The 21,398-nt window shown below is 37.3% G+C and overlaps 2 protein-coding genes and 2 pseudogenes across 2 annotated transcripts; 2 read left to right on the top strand and 2 right to left on the bottom strand.

The window, feature by feature from the left end:
- Nucleotides 1–344: 344 nt before the first annotated feature.
- Nucleotides 345–2,621, bottom strand: LOC106394037. Its single transcript, XM_013834655.2, has one exon. It carries the CDS (start codon nucleotides 2,619–2,621, stop codon nucleotides 345–347), a length of 2,277 nt encoding a protein of 758 aa, XP_013690109.2.
- A 5,579-nt stretch (nucleotides 2,622–8,200) lies between these two features.
- On the top strand, nucleotides 8,201–12,325 carry LOC125607964 (phragmoplastin DRP1A-like). Its single transcript, XM_048777549.1, has 16 exons — nucleotides 8,201–8,483; nucleotides 8,780–8,843; nucleotides 8,928–9,035; nucleotides 9,118–9,219; nucleotides 9,315–9,365; nucleotides 9,502–9,563; nucleotides 9,718–9,808; nucleotides 9,901–9,965; nucleotides 10,123–10,317; nucleotides 10,587–10,706; nucleotides 10,786–10,856; nucleotides 11,008–11,233; nucleotides 11,323–11,373; nucleotides 11,461–11,689; nucleotides 11,781–11,920; nucleotides 12,008–12,325. Exons 1-16 carry the CDS (start codon nucleotides 8,355–8,357, stop codon nucleotides 12,134–12,136), a joined length of 1,833 nt encoding a protein of 610 aa, XP_048633506.1. The 5' UTR covers nucleotides 8,201–8,354; the 3' UTR covers nucleotides 12,137–12,325.
- Nucleotides 12,326–16,323: 3,998 nt separating this feature from the next.
- LOC125575449 lies at nucleotides 16,324–16,954 on the top strand (annotated as a pseudogene).
- Nucleotides 16,955–17,633: 679 nt separating this feature from the next.
- Nucleotides 17,634–18,689, bottom strand: LOC125608182 (annotated as a pseudogene).
- Nucleotides 18,690–21,398: the final 2,709 nt, after the last annotated feature.

The raw sequence follows: 21,398 nt of genomic DNA, 5'->3' as shown, positions 1-21,398 counted from the left end.
GAGTTTGATTTTCTTCAGAATCTATTAAGTTTGCAGTTTTGTTTTTCATTATTTTGACTAATATACTCTATGGATTCTTGTTTACAATCGTTGGCTTTATAAGCAGCTTCAGTTCAGAGTCTATTTCATGTTTTTTAAAGAGTAAAAGTTGCAGAGAAACATATTGATCAGCTTCAGTTTACAACTTATTGTCAAACATATAACATTGCAGAAAACGAAGGAATGATTGCATAAAATGAAGTAAACCATAACCAAGAACAAGAAAATCCAGAAGCAAGAAAACCAAACAAATCAAGTAACCAACACCAAAATGAAAAACAAGAAAATCGAAAACAAAGACATGTCTAAATAGCTCTGTCACACGTAGCCCTGTTATGATTCTCTTCGCCACATCGACTGCACCTGCGCCTCTTTTTTTCTTGAGCTCCTTGCGAGGAACGGAGCTTGTCTTCAACAGTCTCATACCTGCGCTTTCTTCTCCTTCCTGCTCCTCTTCTTGATTCAGGAGCTAGCACACTGGCATTCCGAACAGTATCTGGAACCACCCAACTATCCTCAGGAACACCTACTGGATTGATAGTTTCTTCATAAGCTGTTCTCCAATTGGAAGTCGTGTACATGAAATCCGTTAGTGAGGATGGGGCGCGGCCAACTGTTAAACCAGCCTTGATTGCGTGTCTACATGGGATTTTCAGTAGGTCATATTTCCCACAAGAGCAGGTTCTTCTGTCCAAATCAACTAGGCAGTCGATTGTATCTCCACGAACCAAAAAACGATGCTCGTTAACTGGCTGGACAAGAAACGTTTTACCCTTGTTAATCCGTCTATCTATCTTTTTCTCGATGGCAATAGTTAATGGCATTGTGTGCTTCCTGCTTCGTGTGCGTCGTTCAAAAAACCAACGGGTAAGCATTTCTCTGATGCTATCCAACAAAAGAATGACTGGATACTCTCTTGGTGAGCGCAAAGCAGAGTTTATTGACTCAGTCGGGTTTGTCGTCCTGATGTCATACCTGTATCCTTGAAACTGACAGCGAGCCCACTTTGTAACATCTGCATCTGTTAAATATTCTCCAATAGCTGGACTAATATTGCACACAGCTTCGAATCGCTTCTGAAAATCAACAACTCTATAAGCTTTAGAAGCTTTTGCAATCAATCCAACCACTCCTTTTCCTCTGTAATGTGTGACCACATTATTTAACAAATGGTGAATACAAATTCCATGTTGAGAAAGAGGATACACATTCTCAAGCCCCTTACAAAGTGAGTTATTTCTGTCCGACACAAACGCAAGAGCACGCTCGTCCGTAACAACAACCTTTAGTTGTCTGAAAAACCAATTCCATGAACGATCATTTTCCGAGTCGACAACAGCAAATGCAATAGGATACAAGTTGGAGTTTCCATCTAAAGCTGTCGCAACAAGTAATACTCCTTTGTATTTGCTCTTCAAAAATGTCCCATCAACAACAAGAACTTTTCGCATGGATGTATGAAATCCTCGTACTGATTGCCCAAACGAAAGAAAGAGAAATCTGAATTTACCATCGACATCTGTTTCGTAAAAAGTGTGTGTTCCTGGATTAGCTTCTTTCAGCATGTGCAAGTATTTCGGAATTTTTCCAAAACTCTGCTCGGGAATGCCTCTAACCAGATTAATCGCATACTCACGAGCGTCCCATGCTAATGATTTCGATATCTCGCATCCATGTTCCATTCTCATAATCTGTATGATATCATTAGCTTTCGGACCTTCTTTGACACCATCATACCTATGCATTATTAGACTCCCAATAGTTTTTGCAGAAGCTGTCCGACCACCATTATCCATATTTGACGCAGCACATGTATGATCCGCCACATATTTTTTGATGATAAAATATGTAGATCCTGATAACCCCTCAGCACGAACACTCCACCTACACTTGTTGTCCACGCATCGGATGTACCAAAGTTTTCTATCAGAATTCACAACTTTATAATCGAAGTTATTCTTCATTGCTGACATTTCCAATGCTGCTTTTAACTTAGATTTGTTTTCAAACGTTTCACCCGTCTTCACAACATGCTTCAAAGAGAACCGAACACTTTTTCCCCTATCCTCTTCTTTTCCACTTAAGTCAGCATCTTCATTTTCTTTCAAGGCGTTCAAGTTACATTCGTCTTCACCATCCTTGCTCGATTGAGAAGAACTACCAATGTCATCTCCAGGTGAAACGGAGGGAGGCTCACGTCGGTCTCTGCCAGACGCGTTAGATTGCTCCTTATCAAGCTCAATGTTGTCGTTGTTTGCATTGAGAGGTGAAATAGACACACACAACCTTGAAGAAGCTTTTCCACGTACATATGTAAGAAAATTCTTGAGTTGCCGATCATTCCCAATGATAACTGGAGGACAGTCTATCGTACTGATTAACTCCATAGGTAAGTAGCTTAACTCAAGCTCGACATCGTTTTGGTCAATGCCAAAATCCTCAAAAGCCGTAGTCCTTAGATCTTCAAAGGAACTTCTCAATTCCACAGCAAGTACTCTTCCTCCTTTTTCCTTATCAAAAGCAAATCCCCATCCTTTACAGGGATCAAATTTCCACACCCCACAAGAGGCATAGATATGCATGTTCTTCAACAAGGGATTCAAATTTTTGGGGTGGTTTCAAAATTAATCAAGAAGTTGTGAAGAAAAAGAAGAGAGATCACGGTTATTTTTTAGAAAACATAACTTTAGGAAACACGTAAAATTTAGAAAATTAAAGATTTAGAGAATATTTCTCAACAGATTTTGGAGAGATTTAAGGAATATTTTCGAAAATAATTCGAATTTGGCAGAACATGCATTCTGCTGCACGTAGCTTTGATATATGATGGTAGATACGACGGCAGAATGTATAATCCTACAGAGATAGGTTATAGTATCTTAGTAGATAACGAAATATTACCGTGGTAGAGGATTAGTAACTGGCAGATTCTATGATTCCGGGACAGTAGTTATATAGGAGACACTAGTTCATGAAATCTTTCGGGGTTCAGATCGTAAGCAAAACCGTAACCTTTTCTTTCTACGGTAGTAGACATATTACGAAACCGTAGACTTTACTATCTTCATACGTCAGATACCTATGTAGTTAACCGAAACTACGATCTACATATCCGTAGTTAGTAGATTTTGTTTTCTGCGATCCGAAGATCAAAATATGAAATTGTGTTACACTAATATTTAGTCAGCCAAATTATTTTTCATATGATTGTTTCATGTTTATGTACATTTTGAATAATTTTTCATATTTTTCTGACTCTTAAAATAATTGATATGATTTTTTGAAATTGGCCAGGGGTATCTATGTCCAAATCCGACCAAAAAAGGATTTATGCTATAGGGACAATGTAGTTGATTTTCGGTGGTGTTTTGGCAAATTTTTCTTAATTTTATGGTTATGGTTACTCGACATTTTTTTGTATTGTAATTTTATGTCTATATTTTTACCACTGAATAATTTTATTTTAGAATATTAGCTAAACTTTACTCCATTTTGTCTAGCACAAATATCAAAAGATACAAATATAAATTTTTGGGTATGACATTTGAAAAAAATAATAAACACATTTATTAGGATTATATATTAAAATAAATAATTTAATAATAAAAATATCTTATACCATTATTTTTTTTATTTTATTTTTCTTTCAAAACGGACAACTTTTTTTTATCAAAACCGCACTATTTTTATTATCAAAACTGCACTATTTTTTTTATCAAAACCGCACTTATCCCGCAAACCGCACGAACTGCAGTTGGACCGTACCGCACTTTAATTTCGTCCAGCTAATATTACCAAATACTACACATGTTTATTGGTCAAAATTATTGATGTTATGAGTTTTCAAGGCTCCTAAGACAAATGTTGTAGTATAAAAGATTGTCGAACCAGTTCTGAGGGATATCAAAGCACCGAGAATGCAAGTACTCACTTAATCTAAGTGCAACCAATGATTTAGATGGGTTTTAAACTACTACTAATACTAGAAAGAAGGAGAGGCCTTTGAGAGGCAGTTGTATTACACGCGCGTCTCCCATCGTTCTCTTTACCCTAAAATCTCCGATTGAAAAGGGTGGAGCCACTGCGGATCTCCGGCGGCCTCGTCGGTGTTTGTAGTGGTCTCCCCCTCAACGGAATCAGCACAACGAGACGGAATATGCAAGATCTGGTGTTTCTAGAGGTGTTCTCGCTTCTCGCTGCGACTCGGGAGAATTTCTGAAGCGGAAATTCCTATGAAGCTCCACCGCTCTGGTGATTCGTCGGTGAATGGTTGGAGTCTACTGTTAGAGGACGACGGCGACCCACCGGAACCGCAAGTCAGTCATCGGGGTAGGGGCTTAATCTCCGATGGGAAGGTTTGGTTTGGCAGTGTCGGTGGATCTCACCTCTGTAGATGGCGGTTCTCTTAGGTCCTGAATCTCGCCGGCTCGTCTTCCTCCTTCCTCCGCCATGAAGAGTTGATGAACACACAATACATCGGACCTGTGAGACGGTGAAGCTGTCACGGTTAACGGCGGTTAGGGTTTTGGAGTTGGCTTCTGTATCGAGGTCGACGTTTATGGCCGCGGGACACTCCGAGGGTGGCTCTGTTGAAGGTAACGGGTACGGATCTGGCGGGCCGTTGACACCACCGCCGTGAGAAGTCACTGGAAACTGGATTATGGGGTCACGGTGTCTATCGGAGGAGGGAGTAGTCTTCCTCTATCTTATTTCCCATAACCTAAGCTCCTCTCTGTTTTGCTTGAGCTGTGTATTAGTCGAGTCCAAATCACTTGTAACCTATGTATTGATGTTTCTCCGGTACACCGGAACTTGTAAGATTCCGATTGCCCTTCGGGGATGATTTATTAAATATATATATTAAAAAAAAAAAAAAATATATACTAGAAAGAAAAAAACAGAATGATACTTTCTTCACTAAGGGAAAAGAGAACTCATGTGCATAGGGATTAGACATTGGGTGATCAAGTATCGAACTAAGGATGGCAAATGATCAATCAAACTATCAACCTTAAGCCTAGACACAATTCTAAGTAAGCTCTATGTCTAGATGAATGCTCATTTGCTAACATATTTCAAACATCAAATGTCTTTGGTTGAATAATATGAAAGCAATCATTACTAACAAGTCTATTAGCTATCTTAGCACCTTTAACAACAAATGTCTTTGGCAAAGTATACTAAAAGCCTAGGAGAGTTGTCTCAGGCATTTCATCAAACATCTTTTGGGTGGGAAATGCCTATTGATCAACTTTTGAGTGGCCAACTCAAAAGATGCATTATGAATACTCTACTAGCAAGGAACAAGAATGATCTATACTAAAACATCCTAGAACTAACCTAATCACCTATGATCTCCCTAACCCATGAATTCAAAAGGTGATTTACTCACTAATCTCCATGATTCCTCTTAAACCCATATTGGATTTCAGATTAATCATGTAGAGAAATAGATAAGAAATCAACAAGAACACAAGATAAAAGCAATCTGAATTTCAATCAAACGAAGTTTTCACTAGTTCTTCTCTCCCCAAAAGAGATTATTTTGCCTCCAATAGCTTACAAAAGTACTTAACTTAGGTTTAGAAAGTGTAAAACATCAAAACAAATGACCAAAAGGCCCCTGAAATAACATAAAAATCGTCCAAGCAAAACACGCGGAGTGACCTAGCATAGTCGTTCCAGGAGGTCGCTCCCGACGCGTTTTTTCGTGTCTCGCCGCGTCAAAACGCGAGTGACTTGAGCTGGTCGCTCTGGCTGGTCGCTCTGGCTGGGAGTGATTTGAGGTAGTCGCTCTGGACTGGTCGCTCTGGCTGGGAGCGACCTCGGTAGGTCGCTCTGAGAGGTCGCTCCAGGATGCTCGAACAGGGTGGATATGCCTCTAGTAAATTGGTCATAACTCCTTCATTACATCTTCAAATGACTTGAAACCACTTCCATTAGAAAGCTAACTCAATTTTCGATGTCTCCACAAAATCTTAGTAACAGAAGATTTCTCTAAAGGCTCCATCCATGCTCATCTTTCACCACTTTTTGGATCACAATGCTCCCAAACATTTCAAATCACTCCATGGCACACTCCGGCACCTAATAAGGACAATGAATGCAAAATGCAACCTAGACATGACTAAATCATAATCTATATGATGAAAATGCTCATGGATGAATGGATAAAACAATACAAATATGCAAGATATCAATTATACACCAACTGTCACACCAACTATCAGATCAATTAATTTTGGTATTGTAAATGACATAGCATCTAATTTTTGTTAGTGTGAATGGCATGTATACAACAACATAGCTTAAATAAGATAAAGTAAAACTTAAAACAAAACATATAGTTTATAATATTATTATTTTAATAAAATTAACCAAAACCCTCTGTACAAAGACGCGGCGGCCTAGGTGTTGTTCGGTGACCAAATCAGTGAAGTAAAACGTTGATCCGCGCTGACTGCTTAATTTTCACATTAACCGCGTAAAAAGAAAATTTTATCCACGTAAAGTTGAAATGCGGTTAATTGTTTTACTCATTATTACAGGTTTTATGTAATTATTCATTACCAAATAATTATAATTAGCTATTAAGTCCAAAACTATTGTTCAAGCCCAAAACAAACACATACATATTGCATTTGGAGTTTTTTTCGTATTAAACAAACCCTAGTCTAAATGTTCGACAAATTAAAAGAAGACTGTTTAAAATTATCTATAAAAAGTTATATAATTATGTCTAAAAACTCGTGTTATTATGTTTAAAATTAGCTAAACGTATTATAATTATATTAAATTGTATTTAAAACTAGGATCCGCGTATTCTTCAAGTACTCTCCGATATTTTGGTAACTTGCTAACCGCAGTCTTACCCGATTAGTGCCTAGCGCAACTCCGAACATAGCCAAAAACTAATCAAGATGAACATTTTATTTTATCTTATATATTAAATAATATTTCTCTCAAAAAGATTTATATTTTCGTTGTAATACTTTTTTTTGGGCAACCGTTGTAATACTTTAATCACAGCTTACTCTCATGTTTCTTTTTGTTAATCTTGTTTACGTTATTTGCATTGAAAGAATTAGATTAACATAGAACAACACGAGAATAAACACTATGATTGAAGCATTGCAGTGAGAATATAATTTTTGTTATTTAATTGAAAGGGGAAAATATAATTTATTATGTAAAATAAAATATAATCCTTTTTAATTAGTTTTGAATGATTTTATTGCATTTTCTATTAAAAACAAGTTTTATAAAATAAATATTTGTAGAAAAATAATGTTGTTATACATAAGACATATACACTGATGCATTATCTACGTCACTAAAATTAATTGATGTGATAATTGATATAACATTTGACGTATAATTTTACCGAATATGAAATAAAGTGGGTATTTTTATTTTAAAGTTTATATATTTAAAAACTAATATATATATATATATATCTAATGTATAAGCTAAACATTAATTTATGCATAATTTGGCTGTTTTTTCCAATACATAAAAAGTTAAATGAATTTTTCATTACAAAGAAAACAAATTTAAAAAAAAGGTGTCCGCAATAAAAATATATATACTAAGCCATTAATCTTGCTAATTGTACTAATTTCTGATTTTGGCTCTATTTCTCCATCCAAAATAATAGATTTATTATTAAATTTTTTTTTTAATTTTTAACACTAATTAATTACCCCGAAAATTATTATATAGGAATTTTATAGACGATAATTCTCTATATCTTATGAAAATTCTGTTTGGACTATATCACCATAAACTATCGTATGTCGTTTTATATTATTTTCTTCATTAATCTGTATATATTTTATCTTTTGGAATTTTGAAATTTGCACAATATAATTCATGTTTTTTGAAACTTGAAGTCTAAACTTTTTGATATAAAAGTATTAATAAATATTTATAAAGTTAATGGATGAAATGGGTTTTTACATTTATTTTTTGGGTTAAATATAATTTTATATTTATTGATGGACAATCAAGCAGTTTGTCGTCTTTAAAGAGCTGAAGTAAACGCCACGCCGTTTCAATTACACTATGCGCAAAGTCCAAACCAAAGCCTTTGGTAAAAGAAAATAAAAGAAAAAAACCCCTTCCTTGGCTACTGTATAAACGCGTTAGGCTTAAATTTTCTCCCTTAGACCCAAACACTCCCAATTGCTTTTTCGTCGACTCAAATTCAAAATCTCTTCTCTCTCTCTCTCTGGTTCCGTCAGATCTACTCCCCTGTGCAGATATCAGATCTTGCCGATCTGCTTTAATTTGATCTAGAGAGGGGAAGGGGGAAGATGGAGAATCTGATATCTCTGGTAAACAAGATACAGAGAGCTTGCACGGCTCTCGGAGACCATGGAGACTCTAGCGCCCTCCCTACTCTCTGGGATTCCTTGCCTGCCATCGCCGTCGTTGGTGGTCAGGTTTAATTCTCGATCCTGCTTTCAAGATCCATCTCACAATTTGAGACATTCCTGAGATGCATATTGTCTAGATTTGAGATTCTCGTGCCCCAAACTTGTTTTATTTTGTCACCCTGATCGTAGAGAACTAGAGTTTAATTGAATTGCATGCAAACTATATGTGCTAACTGTCACCATTGGTATTGTGGACTTGAGTTTGACTTGGATGCTGTTGTTATTGTTGGTGATTGCATTGATTTGGTTTTGAAATTGTATATATACAATCACCCCCTTAAGTTTATTTACTATGTTGACAGAGCTCTGGGAAGTCTTCAGTCCTGGAGAGCATCGTCGGGAAGGACTTTTTACCCCGTGGATCTGGTAAATTAATCACACTTCTTGCCTAGTTTATAAACTTGAAACCGCTTGTTCCCTTGTCTAATTATTAGCGGAAACTGTGTGTAGGTATCGTTACACGAAGGCCCCTTGTCTTACAGTTGCAGAAGATTGATGATGGAGCCCGGGAGTATGCTGAGTTCCTTCACCTCCCCAGGAAAAGGTTCACCGATTTTGGTGGGTTCGCTTCTCTCATTTGTAGTTTGAGCTTCACATGTTTCGGTTATTTTTTTCTAACCTTAATTAATCACCTATGTAGCTGCTGTGAGGAAGGAGATCCAAGATGAGACTGACAGGGAGACTGGACGCAGCAAGGCCATTTCTAGTGTTCCCATTCACCTTAGCATTTACTCTCCCAATGGTTAGGATACATATTTTTAATTTTTTTATTTGCCTTTTTCTTTCCCTTGGGAATGCCATTTGCTAAACTTTTTATCCTCTTTGCTATGTGTGCAGTTGTCAACTTGACATTGATTGATCTTCCAGGTCTTACAAAAGTTGCTGTTGGTAAGTCACATTTACAGGAACCGTAGAACAAGGAGTTTATGTCTATTTCTCTAGCGATGGAGAATGACACAATAGATATTATTCTTTACCGTATATAGTTTAGCATGACACGATGAACTTCTTTTGGTTGATGCAGAGGGACAATCTGAAAATATAGTCAAGGACATTGAAAACATGGTCCGGTCCTACATTGAAAAGGTAATAAGAAATCCTTAGTCGCAGACCCTTTAATGTTTTATCGACAGATTATTGCTAGTTTAAATGCATAACTTTTTCCCTTTTTTTTCTGCTATTTTGTGGAGCAAACTAGTTGACATGATTCTGTTTCATGTTTAATCAAATTTCCTTACAGCCCAACTGCATTATTTTGGCAATTTCACCTGCAAATCAAGATCTTGCTACTTCAGACGCAATTAAAATTTCCCGTGAAGTTGATCCATCTGGTAACTGTTTTGCAAACCATTCATTTGCCACCAAAGATACCAGACGTGTTAAGCTATCACCTTGTGTCTTATACTCGCTTTTATCTTTACAGGGGAGAGAACATTTGGTGTCTTGACAAAGATTGATCTTATGGACAAGGGGACAGATGCAGTGGAAGTAAGTTGCCTTATCAAATAACAAAAGCTGTTGTATAAACTTATTATATGATGTTCGAGCTACAGCAAGCTAATTTTGTAGTAACATAATACATATGGTTTCTCATTAACGGCTATTGTGTTCACTGCTACTTACCTAATGATGGTTTTTTGCTCAGATTCTGGAAGGAAAATCTTTTAAACTCAAATATCCATGGGTTGGAGTTGTCAACCGCTCCCAAGCAGATATTAACAAGAATGTCGACATGATTGCGGCTCGAAGAAGAGAGAGGGAGTACTTTTCCAATACTACAGAGTATAGGCACCTTGCACATAAAATGGGTTCCGAGCATTTAGCAAAGATGCTCTCCAAGGTTAGTGCTTTCACGAGGATTCTTTAGCTTTCTTCAAAGTTTTCTTAGAAATTAGAATAATAAACGCATTCTGAAATCTTTTAGGACTGGTAAATAGGAGTTTCTTTAGAGTAATAAGGATCCAAGATAACTGTTTTCACAAAGATTGATGCTTAGGAAGCGAACACAACCAGGATATAAGTATAACAAGAACCTACTAGGAAACTAGGAATTTTGTGGCAAGCAGAGTCTAATTGCAATGCTTTTTGTTGTTGTTGTTGTTTGAACAGCATCTAGAGCATGTGATCAAGTCAAGAATTCCAGGGATCCAGTCGCTTATTAACAAAACAGTGTTAGAGCTGGAATCTGAACTTAGTCGCCTTGGAAAGCCTATTGCAGCTGATGCTGGGGTAACATTGTGATTCTTTTTTTTTTCTTTAATTTGTATTCTCTCTTAGATATCAAGATTTAATTAATGTTTTGGTGCAGGGGAAGTTGTATTCAATAATGGAGATATGTCGGCTCTTTGATCAAATATTCAAGGACCATCTCGATGGAGTGTATGTTTGGTCCATCTTGCTGCTACTACTATTTATAAAATTATACCATGACTGGTTATAGTGTCTGAGTTGATATGACTCCAAGCCAAATTTAATTAAAAAAATATAGATATTTATAATAGTTTGGTGCTAATGGGTAATGATGACACAGGCGTGCTGGTGGTGAAAAGGTGTACAACGTGTTTGATAACCAGCTTCCGGCGGCTCTGAAGAGACTTCAATTTGACAAGCAGCTAGCAATGGACAACATCCGCAAGCTGGTCACTGAGGCTGACGGTTACCAGCCTCACTTGATTGCCCCTGAGCAAGGTTACCGTCGTCTCATTGAGTCTTCTATTGTGTCCATCCGAGGCCCTGCTGAAGCATCTGTTGACACTGTACCAACTCTAACTTTCATCTCTGAAACGAAAAAAAAAAACATTAAGTGTTTTCCCGTAATTTTTAAAATCTTTTTGTTTATTACTAGGTTCATGCGATATTGAAGGATCTGGTTCACAAATCTGTGAATGAGACGGTGGTACGTTCTCTTCTTATTTTAGTAATATATATCACCACGACTTTTATACATTGGTCCCAGTGTTATAGAGAAGCTGAATATGTGCAGGAATTAAAGCAATACCCAGCTCTGAGAGTGGAGGTGACAAACGCGGCCATAGAGTCGTTGGACAAAATGCGGGAGGGAAGTAAGAAAGCAACATTGCAGCTGGTAGACATGGAGTGCAGTTATCTCACTGTAGATTTCTTCAGGAAGCTTCCCCAGGATGCTGAGAAGGGTGGTAACCCTACGCACTCCATTTTCGACCGCTACAACGACTCCTATCTCAGACGAATCGGTATAGTCAAAAGCTTATATTCTGATGCGGTATCTATATATATATATATTTTTTTTTTCTACCTCACACAACCTTTTACATGTGTCAACAGGATCCAATGTTCTGTCTTACGTGAACATGGTCTGTGCTGGACTGCGGAATTCAATCCCCAAGTCCATCGTCTACTGCCAAGTCCGAGAAGCCAAGCGCAGCCTCCTCGACCATTTCTTTGCCGAGCTCGGTACCATGGACGTAAGTTCTTTCCTGCCTTTTCTCTTGAGTGTAAATAACATCCGGCTAAACAAAAACTAAACTGCTGATGAATTCCATTTTCAACAGATGAAGAGGCTCTCATCACTTTTGAACGAAGATCCAGCGGTCATGGAGAGACGCAGCGCCATATCTAAGAGGCTGGAGTTGTACCGAGCTGCCCAATCGGAGATTGACGCAGTCGCTTGGTCCAAATGAAACCGGCATCACATGCCCACTACTGTTTTGCTTGGTAATGATCGGTGTGGTCTAGACCGGGAAGAGACATTTAGGTTGTGTAATTTTTATAAGATGGTCTTCCCTGCAAGAATGCCTTGTCATTTTATTACTACACCACAATGTTTCGTCTGCTGCCTTTTTCTCTTTGTTCGTAATCTTATGATTACCAATGTACGTGAGCTCTCGTCACATCCTTAGACATTTGCTTTATGTAGATCTTTATTTGTTTGGTGTGATATTTCTTTTGTCATCTTTAAATTGATGTTATACAGATGATCATTTCATCCTAAAAACGATGGAATGATCAACAAAATTAAATAACCCAAAAATATTAGGAGATTAATCTGGAAGACCCTGGAGTCAAAAGCTGGACAACCCCGAAAGCTTTAAAACCAGAGCCAAACTATAAATTTTGGAAAAAAAAACAACTGAACGAATGCTCAAATCCATCATGATGAATTATCAAATCCACCATAAAAGCTAAGACAAGAAAGCCACATTCATGATGAACAACCAAGGAAGTTGGAAGCTTAAACAGAGAGGAGAACAGCAAAACTCTATCCTTGAAAAAAGCTTAAACTCTATTACCTATCGAAGAAGTGGGATATAATACAATTAGCGGTTCTTTTCTGTGCTGGCCTCTTTCTATCGTATTCCGGCCTCAGGGTCGAACATGCATTCGGATCAAAAAGAAAAACTTGTAGAAATAGAAAGATTTATCCATATATTTTTCAAGATTTTAATCTAACCTAGATTTCAACCAATTACTATCTATAAAAGATTCATAAACCTTGTGAGATAACCATAGTAGAAAAATAATTAAAAATATAGGCATTTTTTGGTAATTGTGTCAATTGATTACATAATTAGATATTTTTCTTCTTTTCAGCGCGTGAGCATGAACACAACACACCGGATAAAAAATACTATTCTATTTTTGATGTATATTTGGAATAAAAAAGCAATGTCGACCCAAAATATAAGGTGGAGAGAGAGTGGGAGAGGGAGAGGGAGAGGGAGAGGGAGAGGGAGAGAGAGAGAGAGAGAGAGAGAATCTATAGATTTAAAACCGCGTTAATAGAATATCTTATAAAATATAAATTTGTTTTGAAAGTTTCAAAACATTTTACGTGAAGAAAAAAAAATCTATATTTTTAATATTAAAATACAAAGTTTAATAGTGTTGTAGCAGGAATTGAAATCAATTAAAAATAGAAGGATAAAACATATTGAGAAAAAGACTAGGATATCACTAAACCAAGTTTTGTTCCCAAAGTAGCACTCAAAGCTCAAAGTGACAAAAATAGATTTCATTAAAGAGGTAAATATACATTTATATCCCTTGGGTTAATTAATCCAAACCTTAAGGTTTAGAGTTAAGGTGTGGGGTTTTGGAATTAGAGTTTAAAATTTTATAAAAAATAAAAATTAAAAATAAAAATTTTAAAAACAGTTTCAAAAAGTATTTTTAAATTATAAAAAGAAAATTCGAAAAAATAAAAAAAAATTTCGAAAATTTTTTTTCAAAAAAAATATAAAAATTTCGATTCTGGAAACATATAATCTGAAACTATAAAAAAATTTCTTTTTTTTTCATTTTTTTATTTTTATTTTATTTATTTTTTATTTATTTTTATTTATTGTTATTTGTTTATTTAATTTTAAACCAATGGTATTAGGGATATTTTACCCTTTAATGAATGTCATTTTGTGACTTTCTCCTTCTAATGCTATTTTTGAGACATAAACTTCAAAAGGTGTTATTATTAACAATTGTCCAAACATATTTGTAAGAAGAAGAAAAATCAAAGAAAAAAAAAGTGTTCAAGTAAATGTGGTAAGAGATAATATGGCAATTATTATACAAATATCATAGCTTAAGAGTTGTTATGTGTATGGACGGCAAAATACCTTTCCAGAGCCGGCAAAGAAGTTATGATCAAATCTGTAGCAGCAGCCATTCCAACATTCCCAATGTCGTGCTATCTCCTCCCTAAAGGACTATGTAAAAAGATATCTAGTGCGACATCTAATTTTTGGTGGGGCTCTGGCCCTAACTCAAAAGGTATGCATTAGATATCATGGAACAAACTCTGTCTCCCTAAAAAGGAAGGAGGAATTGGGTTCCGATCGCTCGAAGAATTTAATATAGCTTTATTAGCTAAACAACTTTGGCGATTGGAACACAATCCAAATTCTTTACTTACAAGGGTCCTTAAAGGGAGGTATTTTTAGAAATTCACATCCTTTCAAAGCACCAAAAGCTTCAAGACCATCCTATGGCTGGAGAAGCATGATGGCTGCAAAAGATCTTGTCACTAAAGGTCTTAGACGAACAATAGGAACAGGGGAAGATACACTGGTTTGGCAAGACCCGTGGTTACCGGATGAGACCGCCAGGCCTCCTACGATAACACATGATTATGATCCGAACCTGAGAGTGTATGACCTAATCGATCCTGTGGAAAAAGAATGGACAATTCTAAACTCAGGAGTTTGCTCCACCCCAACGACATACCGTTGGTTCGAAGCTTAAATCTCAAGAGAAATCCCGGTCGGGATGGATATTGCTGGAACCTAACCACTTCTGGGAAATACTACTCGGTCAAGTCAGGCTATATGCTTGCAAGATCAAAACCAGACGAGGATACTGAATTTAGGAACCAGCTACCTTCCCTCAACCCGCTCAAGGAAAAAATTTGAAAGCCAAAACCGGGAAAAAATCTGACATCTTATGTGGCAGATTTTATCTGGGCAATTTCAGTCAATGAAAGACTTTTCAAAAGACACATTGGGAACGATCCTAGCTGCCCAAGATGTGGCTGTGCTGAGGAAACGATTAACCATACGATTTTACATGCCCTCCCGCTATGCAATGCTGGACCCTCTCAATGATTTCCTTCGGTTCCGGGAGTCTTCCCATCAGAAAATCTCTATACCAACATGGATTACCTCCTCTTAAGATCCAATACATGTGGAACTATGGAGGAATTAACCAGAGTCTTTCCTTGGATTATTTGGTATATATGGAAAGCCCGGAATGAAAAACTGTTTAATGGACGTGAATTCTCACCTATGGACACAATTGATCTGGCGATACGTGAATGTAATGCATGGTTTTTGGCCAATGAAGTGATCGACCCAGGTGAAAGCACCATGGAATGCATACCAAGAACCCCCACTGAGGTACCTTAATTCATATGTAGGGTGGACGGATCATGGAAAAATGATGAAACCACGAGTGGAGTAGGATGGATCCTACAGCTACAAGACGGTTCAATAGATATCTTGGGGCTCCAAGGATGCCATAGACAAATCTCACCGCTTCATACTGAACTAAAAAGTTTGATATGGCCTCTGAAATGTTTACTTCGCTTTCACTTTACACTGTTTCAGCGTTACTGACTCTCAGAGCTAGTCAAAATGATCGCTACACCTGAAGACTGGCCGGCCTTTGCAACTGAACTTGACGAGTTTAAAACTGTAAGGACGTCCTACCAAGATGGACAAGTGGTCTACAAGAGCAGATCCAGTAACACCAAAGCAGACTTCCTGGCAAGACAAGCTCGAACAAGGAAGCGTGTTTTCTCATATGTTAACACGTGTGTGCCACACTGGATCGATATTCGCAACTCGGCTTTTGCCGATTCGTACTAAGATTTATCTTTGTATCTCATCGTGAAAAAAAAAAAAGAGTTGTTATGTGTAGAAATTAATTTTGGTGTTTGTTATGTATATGTGTTCAATTTTCCCTAGTAATAATATCAACTATTATTCACTTTCCACTTAAAATTAGATAACCAGAACTAGAGCTGTTTGTACACCATTATGTTGTATTCCTATTCTTAGGAACAGTAAAACATTATTTTAACATCGTATATAATAATATTTTTGGATAATTCAACAATTTTGAATATTTTCAGATGTACGTTGAACCGAATATTTGATAGCCAAATTAAAACTGAAAATTTTTCGTTTTTGATAAATATTCGAACCAATTAGAAAATACTCAACCGGTACCAAAAGTACGTTGAACCGAATATTTGATAGCCAAAAAAAATGTCGAGCTTTTTGTGCATTTGTTTCATTTTCGGTTAATTCAGACCGGACCAGACCAATAACTGGAAATTATATGGTTTTCGATAGCAATGCATTTTTGTTTTCTGGTAATGTTAAAAAAAAAGGTAATGTTTTTTTCTAGATTTTGTGGCCATCCGTTATTATCTTTTCGGACTCTCTGAACTCAGCTCAGGTAGAGAGATGGCGAGTTCTATTTCTTCAGTCTCTCAAGCGCCATGTTTCATCGCTAACAATGGTAGTCAGAAATCATACACATGGCTTTATCAATCATCGCTGAGCTCGAACAGTATCAGAGTTTCTTCAAAGCATCATCATCCCCTCGTCCACTATCTTCTTCCACGGCCTCCGTCGTAGAAACTGATGACGACGACGACGGACAGAATGTCAGGTGCCTTTTCCCCCTCTTGATCGATTACAATGAAGTCTGTAGCTACAGACAATAAACTAACTTTAGGAATATGAATGTGTTGAACAGTTGTTGCAGAGGGTGCGGGAAGGAGGTGAATAGAGAATGGTTGCAACGGCGACGGGCGGATTCAAGGAGGCATTGCTACTGTCCCTGGCTTCGGTTGGTGGCCCATTAAGGCTTACCGGCCTTGTCCGGGTTTTGTGGAGGCCGGAGGTAGATACCGCCGCATAGGGCAGAGCATGGACGAGGTTGACTTTGGTCGTGGTGACTCTAAATCCCCACCACTTGATTTGTACTTAAAGTGGTAGTATGATACAATAAATATATGTACGTTCATACAATATAATCGGAAAGATAAATGAGTGGCGAGTAACCGAACCAATCTCTTACCGTCAATAAGATTATTGCATATGAACATATCCAGATTTATAAAAACTTGGTATCCCCTACAATATTTTAACTTTAGATATGTTGGGAAAAACTCTTGTGATGGGAAGTAGACAACTAATCTTTAAGATAGCCTTTGTATATCAGAAAATTTTCTTTCTACAAAAAAAAATTTGTATTTGAAACTTAGAATTCTTATAGAACTTTTCTTGATGACTACAAGTGAACCAAGCATCCCTAATAAGTAGTACTACTACCTAACTCTAAAGTACTCTCTAATCCTTATTCACAATTCTTCGACTTCATCCTCATTTACAATACTTTTGGGTGTACAAACTGATTTACTTTACACGAAACAAGTGAAAGATGATTGTCTGGTTTATCCTTCTACCCACACATCTCCTTATCTAATTTCTCACATATACTCTGAGAAAATAGTAATTTAGAAAAACATAACTAAAGAAACCGAAAACTGTATAAACACAACCACCATTTTTATCTTCTGGAGACAATTATTAATACTCTTTATACTAGTAAACGGGATTACATCTCTCTTTCTGTAAACATATAATAATAATGCAGAGCATCAACACCCTGTCTTCAAGGTTTTTTTTTTAACTCAAGGGTTTGCTCAGCAAAAACGTCCAAAAGAGAAAGCACCTCAGGGACGCTGAGTTCGAGGCGGAACTTAGGGCCGTCGTCGTAGTGATGCAGAATGGGCCTGAAGAGTCTTCCTCCAGCGGCAAACACACCTTCCTCGTCACAGCCCTCACAGCGGGAACCGAGACTCTCCCGGACATTTCTTGTCCTCAAAAGCGTTCAGCTCAATGTTCGTTCCCCCGAAGCTCGCCGCCTCGTAGATACCGTGAAGCTGGTGAGTGGAGTAGTTGTAGAGGAAGAGAGGAAGCCCCGGAGTGATGGCTCTGACGGAGTCCTGTACCTGGGAGGCAAACCGAAAACCTGGCGCTTGAGATTCTCCTCATGGTGTCGTTGTTGCAGACGAAGACGTAGCCGCCGATGGTCTCGTTCCTGGGGAGAGCCTCCGCGGGAGGAAGAGTCTTGAACCTCTTGTCCAAACCATCATCTTCTTTCTTGTTGTTGTTCTTATGATGATTCTGATTCTTCCTATTCTTCTTGGGGATCTGATGATGATCTTCATTGATGATCCCTTTGCTCTTCAAGTTGAAGCCATAGCTGCTCTTGGGCGCGGGGGGATGGAGAAGAGTAGATGCCCTTGTTGAAACCGCCGTTGACGTTGTCGGAGTTGAATTGCCACGTGTCGTTGAAAGGGCTGGTGGTGAGTTTTTGTCGGTGTGGTTGAAATTGACGTTGGTGGTGGATGTGGATTTTGAGCCGACGGGTCCGAAACCGTTGGGGATGGAGTGTTCCAGTTTTCCACGTGGAAGAAGACTTGTTGTTGATGTCGGAAGAAGCCTTGTTGTTGTTGTTGTTGTGATACTCGACATGGTTTTTGTCGGAGGCGGCGATGTCGAAGTTTCTACTACGGCCGTCGGTGCGTTTGGTGCTCCAGATGGAGTCGTTTAACGACAGATTCGCCAGGTTGTGAGGCGTCTGGACTCTTAACTGGTCTGGTCGCTGAACTGCCAAAACGATTGCTGATTATTGTTATTATCCATCTCTCTCTCTCTGGTTTTGGTTTACGCACTATTATGTTAATCTGATATCGAAATTAGAGATGCGATTTGAGGGAGGGGTGAATGAAATTGTGAGATCTGGGAGGGTTGTTGTTAAGTAGAAGAGTTTGGTGAGAAGATTTGTATGTAGAAAAGTTGTAAGGTTTTCATTGGAGCAGTTGTGTCATCTTATTTATATTATAAACACACATAACACATCCAGTCGAAATTTCTACGAAAGTGACAAACCTATTTTTTATTATCATTTCTTTTTTTATATATATTTCTCCTCCCAAGGTTGCGTGTGAATACGAAAAAGGGGTTTAGATAAAGAAAAAAAAAAGCTAAATCAATCGAATAAAAAATCAAAATATAAACTAAATCACCAGATTTATTAGTCGTATTTAACTATTTATGTTTGTCTAATGTAATTTATGTTTTTGTTTTTTTGTTAACTTGAGTGAGGGTTGGAGAGGCGGCAGGTAGCAGAGACGCGGTCTAGTCTCTAGAAGAAGCTAGACGTGGCTCATTACGAGATGTGAGAGAGAGTAAGAAAGTCAAATAGATATTTATTTTTCTTTTAATTAATTTGTAAACTTTCTATAAATTGAGTTGATATGTCTTACAGGCTAAGGCTTTGTGCTTTGTGGACCAGACCAAATCTTTTTTTTTTTTGAAAAAGTCGTCCGACAAAAACGCGTTGACGAGAAGGGAAGAGAGTGGTCGCGTCATTCAAGCAAAGCAAAATCTGCGGCGGTAACACGTATTAGATTACCCAGAAGCTTCTATTGAGATATTGTACAATGTTCAAGTCCATTAGTTTTACTTGTTATTCGATGGCCCATTTATTAAGTCCGCACACTAGATACTAATTGGGCTTCTTTTAAGATGTTATAATGCCTATTAATTTTGGCATGGAGTCTTACGGGTTGTTGAGATTGATCAGCCCCATACTACTAAAAGTAATTTACGTACTTTCTTTCTTTGGAACCAAGTCCATCGCCGGTGAAGAATGGAGAGATGGATCCGCAACTGACGGAGATTTGGCAGCAGTTCGAAAGGTTCAGGTCCTAATGCACCTCACAGTTAACTATTGCTCTTTCTCTTCTCTTCTATTGCTCTTTTTCTGATCAAGCTATATCATCATCATCTCTAAATCAACGACGGTTTGTAAAATGTTGCTTTTTATTTTCTTTTGATCAACAACTGATAGTATATGTCAACGAGGAGCACCCGTGACCGTGAGAGACAGGTTGCTTCTCTTCCAAACAGCCAAAAAACTGCACCGTGCAACTAATCAACCAGACTCTAGGCTACGCTAGAGAGTTCGCGTATCGTCCAATCCCAAATTCGATATCCTTACATTTCCTCCCTTTGGGATAGTTTCATAAACTTTTGCTTATCATGTATGAGTCACGCGTGATTTAGAGGACTCCCCCTCTTTACTAGTTACTACCTACCCAACAAAAGAAGTGAATCCCACTTATTGGATTTTTTGTTATTTAACTAGAGTTAAATAATGTTACTACCTCATGTAGTTTTAATTGTTTCATAGTTTTGAATTTTTGGTCGTCTGGTTACAATGCAATTCCATAGTTTTGACTATGATTTTAGTGGACAAAATATATAAATCACTTCACATCATCACATGAATGAACGAACGATATTTTAAGCCTCATAAAGGCAGTAAACCATCAAACGAGTCCGTGACTTGAATTTTGATTCCTATGTGTGTGTCCCCACTTCTTGTATTCACACTTTGTGTATTTATTATACTTTTCTATAAATTCATTCTTTTAAATTTCAAGAAAGGGACAAGAGATTTTTAAATTGTTGAAAGTTCTTTTCTCTTTAGTTAACAAAATGTTAATAATTCTGCTCCATTATTTTTCCATCTACAATATCCTTCCGAATTTCTTTACCTGTGCATATTTTTTATAATTGATCCCATCATTAGCGCTTAAATAAATTTCTTTAGATAATAAAAGCTAGTATTATCATGTGGCCTAAAAATGCATTCTCCGGTCGTTTGTTTGATTTGTCGGCTGGCTTGGACCTTTTTTTTTGTAACCATTCACAAAATTTTTTAAATTTGTTCATATTTGTCCTTAAAGAAATTAAAAATTGATTTCCCACTTGAAATAAATAGTATTTTAAAAAAAAATAATTAACTTGAGAAGAAGTATGGAATGTGTTTAAAGAGTCTTGCAGTGACTCCCCTTGGATCTCTCTCCTCTTTCTCTCTTACTTACTCCATTATCATACCCTCTTGGATCTCTTCACTTAACTCATTATCTCTCTTCTCTATCTCTTAAAATAGGAATTAAATGGAGAGCTCAACATCTTTAAAGCCATCGTTCTTCTTTCTTCATCAGTCTTCCAATCATGACGAACTTTCCATGCAGCAGACTCTTCAATTCTCACAAACTCTCAAGGTTTGAAGGTTTGATCCCTTCTCTCTCTCTTTCCCTCTCTAACCAATATTTTGGATTCTGAACTTTAACTAGTTTTTCTATTCCATTCAAGATTTCATATTCTCTCTTGTTTTTGTGTGTCTTTTAAAAGGATTTAAAGAACTTGCGAACTGTTATACTCAGCTGCTTGAGTACTTCGAAACATCTTATGGCAAAGAAGAACCAAGAAACTAACATATTTTTTATCTAATCTATTCTTTTGATAAATTCTATTCTGCAAAGTAAGTTTTGAATTGTCTGAGAGGAAATGAATGAAT

This window comes from Brassica napus, chromosome A4, assembly GCF_020379485.1.
Source record: "Brassica napus cultivar Da-Ae chromosome A4, Da-Ae, whole genome shotgun sequence".
In the NCBI taxonomy this organism is placed as follows: Eukaryota; Viridiplantae; Streptophyta; class Magnoliopsida; order Brassicales; family Brassicaceae; genus Brassica; species Brassica napus.
Note: the sequence above shows the minus strand (reverse complement) of the source record. Positions and strands in the feature narration are given on the sequence as shown.